The 10,222-nt window shown below is 61.0% G+C and overlaps 1 protein-coding gene across 2 annotated transcripts; it reads right to left on the bottom strand.

Annotated features, from left to right (window-relative positions):
• Positions 1-2,248: 2,248 nt before the first annotated feature.
• LDB1 (LIM domain binding 1) lies at positions 2,249-6,321 on the bottom strand. Of its 2 annotated transcripts, none has more exons than XM_042818222.1 (10): positions 6,042-6,321; positions 5,527-5,571; positions 5,257-5,332; positions 4,994-5,096; positions 4,599-4,771; positions 4,144-4,266; positions 3,917-4,000; positions 3,606-3,729; positions 3,349-3,491; positions 2,249-3,013 (listed from the first exon to the last, which is right to left on the bottom strand). In XM_042818222.1, the coding sequence occupies exons 1-10, from the start codon at positions 6,059-6,061 to the stop codon at positions 2,783-2,785; spliced, it is 1,122 nt and encodes a 373-aa protein (XP_042674156.1). In that variant the 5' UTR covers positions 6,062-6,321; the 3' UTR covers positions 2,249-2,782. The 2 variants fall into 2 exon arrangements, with proteins under 2 accessions (XP_042674156.1, XP_042674155.1); XM_042818221.1 differs by having other exon boundaries at positions 3,343-3,491; positions 6,042-6,318.
• Between the last annotated feature and the right edge of the window lie 3,901 nt (positions 6,322-10,222).

A 10,222-nucleotide genomic window follows, 5' to 3' on the forward strand; every position in this document is an offset into this window, starting at 1 on the left:
GGCCCTCCCGCGTCCGGGTCTGGGCCCCCTGCGGCAGCGGTGTGCCTCCCAAGCGCGATCCCACGGGACTCCCGGAGCCCCCCCCCCCTCCCCCCCCACGCTGCCCATCCCATCCCGACTCCCCATATCTGCCCCTCCCAGAACCCTCATCACCTTCCCGGCCCCACATCCCGCATGAGCTGTTGCAGTTGCCTTGCTCTGGGACAGGTGCTGGGAGCTGTACCCTATACCCTTTTCCCCCTGCCCCACGGCAGCTCTTGGTGCCCTGGGTGAGAGGCAGCTCGGCGGCTTCCCTCCTGCCCCCCCAACCCCTGCCCCTGTAGCACAGCATGGGCCCTGGGACAGGAAAGGATGCAATACACCAAGGGAAAGACAAACAGGGAAAAACTGCATAAACTTGGCTCGTGCAGCGTAGGGCTGTCACGGGACTCCCCCGAGGTTTTAAGGCGGATTTTTTTCCGGCTGCTTTACCTTTACCCCAGGGTGTGGAGGCACTCGCAGCTCAGCCTCTTCCTGCTGCGGACACCCCGTGCAGGAACAGCCCTAAGCTGCTTTCTGGTGCTCCTGGCTGGGGGGGGGAATGGCTGAAGCACCCCCCCACTGCAGCTGCCCAGGAGCCGAAACCTGGAGGGTTTGGGGATGCACATCAGCACCAGCACCGGCAGCCCCAGGCCCTGGGCTCAGAAATAAGCGCTCAGGACAGCCTCAAACCGAAAAGTCATTTTATTGGTACCATACATGACTCATAAATGGCACAAACTATGGAGGACGGGGGAGAAAGGGGGGGCAAAAGAAAAAAAAAGAAAAAGGCATTTCAGTGTGCCCGGGGAGAGGGTGGGCAGCGAGGGGGCACATCACCACTCTGTGGGAACCCCAGCACCCATCGTACCTTACTGCAAAGCAGAAACCCCCCCGGTGCCGTGGGAGCCTCCTCTGGGGTCCCACGCTTGGGGGCAGAGATCTGCAGGACTGAGACCTCAGCCCCCAGGAAGTGGAGGTCAGCATGGGACACCCCACTGGGTGCTGGGACTTGGGATCAGGTCAGGGCTTGAGCCAAGGGTCTCAGGCACCATCTCCCAGTCCCTCAGGAGGGCTGGGGGGACACAGGGTCCCTCCCATCACAGCCACCCCCAACCTGGGTGAGACGTGGACTGCACCCAGAACCTCTGTGTTCATGGGGCAGCCCCTGACGGCTCCCACCCATCCCTGTGGGGCTCACAGGCTGTTGCTCCCCCCAGCACGGTGCTGGGAGGGTGCTGGCAGAGAGAGCAGAGTGCAGACCCCCCCAAAACATTCCCTTGCACACTCACTCTCCCCACTCACACACACACACACTCTTGCACCCAGCATAGCCCCATCCACCCTGTGGGGCAGCACCTGCTGCACTCCCAAGCTGGGGACATACCAGGGGGGCACACATGCAGCCAGACCCCCAGCTCACTCCACAGTACCCTACTGAGGATGCGGGGGGGGGGGCAGTAAACACACACACACCCTCCCCCTCGCCTTCAATCTTCACCTTGGAAGAAGCCTTGGAAGGAAAATATTTTTTTTCCTTTTTTTTTTTTTTTTTTTTTTTAAACCAAAAAAAGAAAAAAAATCCCAAAAAAATTATTATTATTCTCATTGTTTCCCCTAACATCAATGGAGGCACCTGCTCTAGTGATAACACATTGAAAGAACAGTATCGTACACACTGTCTACAGCGCGGAAATGTACAAGCACGAGGTACACGAACCGGGGGGGGGGAGGGAGGGAAGGAGCAGGGACAACAGCACACAAGATTTACAGGAGGAGGGAGGTGGGGGGCTGCCCCCCACCCCCTGGAGGGATTAGAAAGGAAGTCTGCAAAGTCTCTCCTTGGTTTGAAGCTCTCCGAACTGGATATAAAACGAGACTCCCAAGAGAAGAAGCCTGTACAAAAGTCAGGACAGGGTGAGAGCGCTCAGGGCAGGGAGGGGGGCACTGGCCAGGGAAGGGGGGGGGGAGGGGGCAAGAGGGGGTTTGTCCCATATTTTTTTTTTTAAAACTTAAAATTTTAAAAAATTTTTTAAAAAAAAAAAAAAAAAAAAAAAAAAAACAAAACAGACAAAAGTAGGAGGTACTGGGAGCCGGAGGTCACCAAGGGACTCCGGGTGGAGACGTGGGGGCTGCTGGCCTTGGACCCCCCAGCCCCCTCAGCTCCCTCCCTGCTGGGCGCTTTCTATGTACACAGTCCCCAGCAGGGCCCTGCTGGGGGGGTGGGGGGGAGCGAGGGGATGGGGGCCAAGGAGGGGGCAGGAGAGTGGGGAATGCCCGGTGACCGACCCCCAACACCACAGCAGCCGGGGCTTTGTCCTCGGCCAGCCCCACCAGCCCCAGGCTGGGCTGGAGGCGCGCGCACACAGCAAACACCGCCGTCAGACCCAGGAGGGGAGAGGAGGAGGAAGGCTGGACCTCACCGCAGGGCTCTGCAGCCCCGCCGCGCCCCGTTCAGCAGGCAGGGGCTGGGCACGGCGGGAGGGGACACGAGAGGCTCTCCAGGGATGAAGAAGCAGGGAGGAGGAAGAGGGAGAAGGGGGAATAACGAAGCTACGGCCCCGACATCCGCCCCTGCCCTGGGTCTGGGGGCAGCGGGCGCGGGGGGAGCGGGGAGGCGGCGGCAGGCGCTGCCCCCGGCCGTGGGTCCCGCCGTGACGCGGCGCCGATCCGCCCCAGTACCTCGCCGCTTCCCAGTCACTCTCCGTTGCAAATGTACAGGTAGATCGGTTGGGACTGAGTCCGCGGGGGGGGCGCGGGGCCGTTACTGCGACGCCTGCGACGTGGGGTTCTCTGACTTGCTCTCCTGGCTGGAGGGCGGTTTGCTGTTCCAGGGGCTGTTGGCCCCCAGCGCGGGCGAGTTGTTGAAGCTGTCCTCGTCGTCGATGCCGTTGGCGGCGTCAAACTGCGTGTTCTCCAGCCGAGTGATGAGCCGCTCGTCCTCGTCCCCGAACTCCCCCCCCATCAGCGTGGGCTCGCCTACCACCATCACATCCTGAAAGGGGAGACGGTCCCGAAACATAATCGAGGTGGGGGGAGCCCCGGCCGCCAAACCCCCCCCTCCCGGCACCTCAGCCCCTTCCTCAGCTTCAGGGTTGCCTCCTCGCCTCTGTCCCTGGGCTGCTACTCACACTCTGCAAGGGCTCAGGCAGAACAGGGGGAGGGAAGGGAGACCTGGGGCTGCCTCCTGCTTTTCCCCGTCACCAGGAGAGGGCCGGGGCCTCGGACAAGCAGCCCTGGGGATGTCCCTTAGCCACTTCCTGGGGCTGGGAGCCCACCCCTCCATCCCGGGGAAGGAAAAGAGAATGGAAACGGGATGCTTACAGGTACCTGACTGGACAGAGCGAAGGTGCTGGCGGGGCTCTTCTTCTTGCTGTTGCTGTTGTTGGTGTTTCCACCGCCGGAGCTCATCGTGCTGCCCCCTGACATCTTCCTTTTCCGGCGCTTGCTGGGCTGCTGCCGTGCCGGCTCCGCTGGGCCGGGAGGAAGAAGCAGTCAGTCAGCCGCAGCTGAGTGCCCCCCAACCCTTCTGCCAGCACCACCTCCTCCCACCCGCACCACGCAGCCCAGCAGGCAGCTGCACTCACCGGGCGGCGCGACCATCCGCTGCCACTTCTGGAACAGGCAGGTCTTGAGGCAGTCCCGGGGACTGAGGCTGTAGGTCTTGTGCCGTGACATGAGCTCCTGCATTGGTTCTAGGATTACACAGAGCTGGGGGAGCAGACGGGCACGAGGTCAGACGTTGCCAAAGCCAAGAGCCCCTCTGCCGTGTCGCGGTGACCCAAGCCTCATGCAGAGCCCACGGGCTCCACACACTTGCTGCCCCACTGTTGTGCATTATCCTCCCCCCTCCTCCAGACCCCCGACGCACAGCCCGCTCTGCTCCTGGCACACGTACTCGGAGGTAGTTGAGTGTGGAGTTTGAGAGCCCACAGCGGGTGATGTTCTTGGATAACTGGTCCAGCATCTGGGGGTCCTGTGCCTAAGGGTGAGAGGGACAGCGCTCAGCTGGGGATTGTCCCCTGTGCCCCATCCTGTAATTAGCGGGGCGTGGGGGAGCCCCATCTGTGCAACAGGGAAAGGAAATCAGCAGCCCTGCCCCACACTTTGAGGAGCAGTACTCACATGCATGGCAAGGATGCTGCGGGGGATGAGCTCTCGATGCTGGCGGATGCTGAAATGCCACGTCTTTATCCTCATCATGTCATCAAACATGAACTCCAGGTAGAGCCGCCCCTCCACGCACACCTGGGCAGGACACAGAGTCAGGCACGCGCTGCCACCCTGCTCCCCCAGCCCAGAACCCTGAGAACCCATTGCTCCTGCACACCAGGACACCCATCCCATAGCTTGGGACTGCCTGGCACGAGTCTCAGCACAAAGCAAACCCAAGAGCCTTCAGAGACAGGGGACCTGTGCCCAAGGGATGCTGCAAGGGCAGGCTATCTTTACAGTGCTCCATCAGCACAGCTCCATCTGCTCAGCACACAGCCACGAAAATCAGTGCCCATCCCTCACTTCATGTCACCACTACCACTGCGAGCATCTGCCAGACTGAGACACGTGGGGGCTGGAGGTACCTGGGTGAACATGGGCTTGCCATGCTGGGTGACCATGGTGCACTGGTCGCAGTCCAGAGAGACAAAGTTGTTGTGGAAGGACTCCTTGGGGTGCTTGAGCACGTAATAGAGCTCTGTGGCCCCTCCTTCAAAGATGCTGCGGAAGTAACGGGGTATCAGAGTCCGGCCAATTGCTGGAGTGGGAAAAGGGAGAAAATAACATCAGTAAAAACGACTCATCCAGGTGTGCATGTGAATAAGGTCCCCATGGCTGTAGGCAACTGGGCTCCAATCCCTCGCTCATGCCTACCCATGCAGCCCCATCGTAAAGCAATGCCTCTGGGAAGGAATACTCAAGCACAAGCTCTGGGAACCCCAGGGGCTAGCCCTAGCCACACCACTCTGCTGCCACTTACTGTATCTCTTTGGTCCATCCTCCAAGCAGAAAGTGATTGTTAGCATGGCATCGTCCTCAAAGAACTCCGTGGTGAAGGCATCCCACCACAGATTGTCACATTCCTGGGGACAGCAGAGATGCTGGGTTAGGGGACAAAAGACAGGCAGCCCTACGCTCAGCCCTTGGAGGACTGCATTCAGATAAGCACCCGGAGAAGAGGCTGCCCCCCTGTCATCAGACACCCCTCCCACTCGCTTCCCAGCTTGGCCCCCAGCTCCCCACCTCTGTCCAGTTCTGCAGCCGCTTGTTGAGCTCAAATATCCTGTAGTCAGTCTGATTGCCATACGGCGTGTGCCTCCTGCCAGGGAGCAGAGAACACGTGGTCAGAACAGGGAGCAGCTGCAGCGTGGGGCATAGGGATGGGGACGAAGGTATGGGGACATACGGCCTCCGCAGGCCACCCATGTGCCATACTCATCCTCCCCAGGCACTGACCCCAAACCAGACTGGAGCAGGCTCCCTGCTCCTTCCCTGCCAGCCCCTCACACTTACCCAATGCCAGGCTCCAGGTACGTAGGTGGGTACATGGGAGTAGGTCTGTGGGAGAAAAGCAACACAGCGGGGTCAGCAATGGCCAAGATCCTTATCCCTGGGCTCCATAGTCCCCATCCCCCCTTCCCTTCTACCAGCAGCAAGCAGTCAGGATGCTGGTGTCTGACAGCCCCACAGGGTGACCTGCACCCCAGAACTGAGCTGCTTCCCAGCCCCAGGGGCCCATCCTGCTCCCCCCAGGGCTGGTGCCAGGAACAGGGAATGTGGCAGGGGCTGGAACTGTCCCCAGAAGATTGACCTGGAAATGGGCTTGGTCCCACAATGCTGGAGAACTGGGGCTCCCTTGATCCCAAATGTAACCCCTTCTCCACCCATCAATAGTAGCTCCCATCCCATCTCTTGCCTTGTGCTAATTCAGTTAGCACAAGATGTGCTGCAGTCTCAATACAGCTCTGGGGATCCAGGAGACCAGAAAACCCCAAGCCTCACCGATCCCTCCCCAGCCCCCAGCTCACCCCACATCTCGATCCAGCATGGTGCCCGGATGGAATGGGGGGAAGGCGTTGCCGTTCGGGGGCTCCTTTGGCGAGTACAGCTTGAATGACTTAGAGGAACAGCCTGCAGAGAGAGGGAGAACACAGGTCAGTCACAGGCACCAACAGCAGCAGTACAGAGGCACTTCATCCCTGCTGCCAGGAAGAAGAAGAGGAGATGGAGGGATGAGGGACCAGCACTGCCGGGGTGCCATGACCTGTACTGGAGCAGCCAAGCCCCCAGCAACACAGTCCCATCCCCGATGCCGGTCAGACCCACTGGTGCACACAGTTTGTCAGTTCTCAGACAGATCTCGGTGCCCCGGGGGCGGTGCAGCTGGCGTGCCAGGGAGCGGTTGTGGCCCTACCCCCCCACCCCCAGCCCTTCCGCGCAGCTCCTAATCCCACCGACCTGACCCGAGAATCACACGGGATCTTTTCGCTGACCTTTCTATCGCCATGGAGACGGGTGAATAATCACCCGGCCGGCGGGTCCCCAGGCAGCCACCATCTGCCACTCAGGCAGGCCAGCGGTCACCAGGTTCGAGATGGAAGGCGATGCCGCAAACCGGTCCCACAGCTCCCTGCTGCCCCTCTCGCCCCATAGAGTAACCCGGGGGCGGCAGGGGGCTCCCACGCTGCCACCCCCCAGGCTCCCCGCAGCAGCCCGGCACACCCACAGCTGACAGGACGCAGCACGCAGGGCCAGGCGAAGCCGAGACACGCGGTGGGAGCAGCCGCTCCCCGCAGCCGGGCGGGCTGCCAGGCAGCACTGGCTCTACCGGCTCAGCTGGCCTCACCGCTATGGGGGATCCCCGGCGGTGCTGCAGCAAAGTGGGCGCGGGGTGCACTGCTGCCTGTGGGGAGATCCACTGCCATGGGACGGAGAACAACATAAGGATTAAAGAAAGCACTGCCCCCAGTGCTGGGAGTTGAGACAGCCAGCTTTGGACCGGTATGGGATGCCCCACAAGGGGACACCAGTCACACGGCACGTCTGGAGGAGACAGTGCACCTCATCATGCAGGAGCGCACTGCTCCTCACCCTCTCCCACTGCAGCAGGGGGAGCAGGGCAGGGCTGCCCGCCTCTACGGCACAGACACAAGTTTTGCCACCAAGGTCAGCACCGGTGCTGGGGAATTCCTGCTTTCATCCTGGTCAAGTTGTGCTCTATGGAAATCAGAATTCAGCTGAAGCTGAGCTGGAAATGCAGCACTTTCCTCACTGCCATTAAATAACACAGAGTCGAAGCATACTCGATGCACAAGAAACTTTCCCAAGCTGTTTGAGATGCATCAATTCACCCCACAGAGAGTGCATCGGTCACCACATCCTCAGGAGAAAGGAAAATCAAAACTGAACGGCAGCTCTCATCTTCCAATGCTTTGTTTTTACACCCCTGAAGGCTCTGTGTCCCTCAGCCCTGCATGGATTTGAGCTGACAACGAATTCCCTCTGTGTGCACAGAATGATCTCACAGGGTGGTGGGACCCTCCCCCCCCCTCTGCTTGGGGTAGGACACGGGGACAGCCACAGTTCCTACCTGGGGCTCCCCAGTCAGATGTCATATTGATGCGTCCTGGGAGCCAGGCATCAGCATGCCCCAGTGAGGCTGCCTTCATCCTCCTTTCTCTCATCCGGACGGGATGGAGCGCAACCAGCTGCAGGCACAACACCCTGGACAGCCTCCCCACGTGATGCACAGCGACAGCTCCGCATGGATGTCACCACGCTCCTTGGCCCCAGTGGAGGGACACACATCCCAGCACCACCGGCAGCCCGGTGCCCACTGTCACACACAGCACTGCTTTGCATCTGCGGGACTGCAACTCACGAGGATGGCACCTGGCCACAGAAGTGATGTGAGCTGCAGCCTGATGGAACGGCACTACAGGAGATGGGCAGGGAAGGGAGCAGAAGTGACGGCCCACCAGCATCCCTGCTGCCTGCCAGCCCCGGGAAGGGAGGGCAGGGAAAAGCTGGTGCAGCCCTGCAGCCAAGGATGGCTGTCAGCCCCACGTGGCGCATGGAGATCCGGCATCCCGGGATGCACCGCTCCGCTCTGCTCCGCTCGCTGCTGGCCATGGTGAGGAGCAACGAGCGCTGCACGCTGGGACGCGTAGTCTCCAGGGAATGGGCTGCAAAACGGGGTTGGACCACGTGCCCTCACCCCCCTCTCCCCCCCAGTCCATAGGGGCTTACCCGCATCACAGCAGTTTGCACAGTGCCACCAGCCCAGGTCTCAGGTTAAAGCAAACAGAAACAGCCCACGCCATGACCTCAGAGAAAAAGCTTTTGGTTGCTGCACTTGCACAGCTTCGCATGTGCTGTCACCAGGGTCAGGGCTCGGGATAACTGCAGCGCTCGGGATCTCTCTGGCCTGATGCTGGGCTGCTCACCATCCTCAGCACACAGCTTCGGGGCCAGGGGCAGTGTGGGGCAGTTTGTTATGGGCAGCAGCATCCAGGTGCGCCCAGCACCCAGGGCCAGGTGATGCCTCCTGGGGCTGCTGCCTGCTCTTGGATCTGCCAACAGCATCAGTGCAAAGCACAGTGGGGACAGAGGAGCCCAAGTCCCCTAATAGCCAACATACCCAGCACAGTCTGAGCTCCAGCACGAAGGGCCAAAGCCAAGGAGCAGTGGGTTTGGCCACACACATCTGCCTGGTGCTGCAGAGCTCCCAAACCAGAAATGAAGCACTGTAGAACCACCTCTACCTGTGCTGCGCAGCCCAAGGCAAGCCTTCTCACCCTGGCATCCCCAGCTGCAATACCGGTCTGCTTCAAACAACAGCACACCTTGCTGCCACCGGTGTCACAACCCACGTGTGTGAGCTTGCAGTGCCATCAGCACGCACAGCCCCTGTGCTCTGGGTCACTGGAGGACAGCAGCTTTCCTAATGAGTGCTGCTGCTGCTCCATGGCCGGACCCCTTGGAGCTTGTGCCAGGGTGCTCAGAGCCCTGCCAGGGTGTCTGCCTGGCATGGAGCAGAAGGGTCTGCAGGAAAAGCTGGGACAGAGCACCAGGGGAGAGCTGCAGCCGGGGCGCTAGGATTTGGGGATTTCTACGGCATCACGAGGGCAAAGACCAAACTCCTTCCTCTGTTAGCGACAACCACAAGGACAACACTCCAAAGCCAGAGCCTTTAGGGAACGAAGACCTGCTCGAATTCACCACGACTCACAGCAAATAGTGGGAGCTGACACCCTGGCAGCTTTGGAGGAGCTGCTACAAAACCACTGGGACAAAGCCCAGGGGAACACAGCAAGTCACCCTGGCAATCAGCACCAGAGGATTCTGCTCTTGCAGCAGGTGCCCTGCCAGTCAGTACTGCCAGAAGCCCATTCTGAAACCCCAGGAACGGGAACAACCATCAGTGCCACATCCTGGCTGTGCAGCCCAGCCCTGAGGCAGCACCAAGGGTTTTTCTCTGCTGGACTCACTGCCCTGCAGTTTGTACCCAGGCTCTGATAAGTCAATGTGGGGCTGGGAGCTCAGGGTGTGCAGCCCAGTGCAGTACTAGGAGTGCTTATCATCATCTCCAGGACCGCTGGAGGTCAGCGCGTGGCTGAGGTCAGGGCAGCCTGTCACAGGGTGGTTGGGGCCATAGAGGAACCCCCCAGACACAAGCCCACAATGAGCAGCCAGGCAGGGAGCGCTGTTGCCCACTCCCCAAAAGCATCCCCCAGCCCCAAGGGCTTTGTCTATCAGCCACTCACACGCCTGTACCCCCCGCACCCCCGAGCTCTTGCAGGGAGATGCACGGCCCCAATGCTATGCACCCCTCCCGTGCTTCGCTCCCTTCTGTCAGACCCCCGGAGCCACAGGAGGGGATGAAGTTGCAGCAGGAGGTGACAGCGGGTGCGGGGACACCGGGAGGGCGCGGGGCAGCCGTCGGGGGGCACGGCCGAGGGCTGGAGCCGGGGGGAGAACAAAGGGAGCTGCGGGGCACGGCGGGGGGCTGGGGGGTGAGAGGGGGAGCGAAGAGGAGGAGATAGGGGCGATAGGAAAGGGAGCTGTAGGGGGAAGGCAGAGCCGGGCAGACCGGCGGTAAGGGGGCCGGGCCGGGCCGAGCGGGGCCGGCGCCTCCGCTCACAACTTTGCGGGCGGGACCCGGCCCTCCCTTCCGCCACCGGGGCCGAACCGAGAGAGAGAGAGAGAG

Source organism: Centrocercus urophasianus, unplaced genomic scaffold, assembly GCF_019232065.1.
Source record: "Centrocercus urophasianus isolate 14NV4802_14NV808 unplaced genomic scaffold, USGS_Curo_1.0 seq_17, whole genome shotgun sequence".
NCBI classification, from domain to species: Eukaryota; Metazoa; Chordata; class Aves; order Galliformes; family Phasianidae; genus Centrocercus; species Centrocercus urophasianus.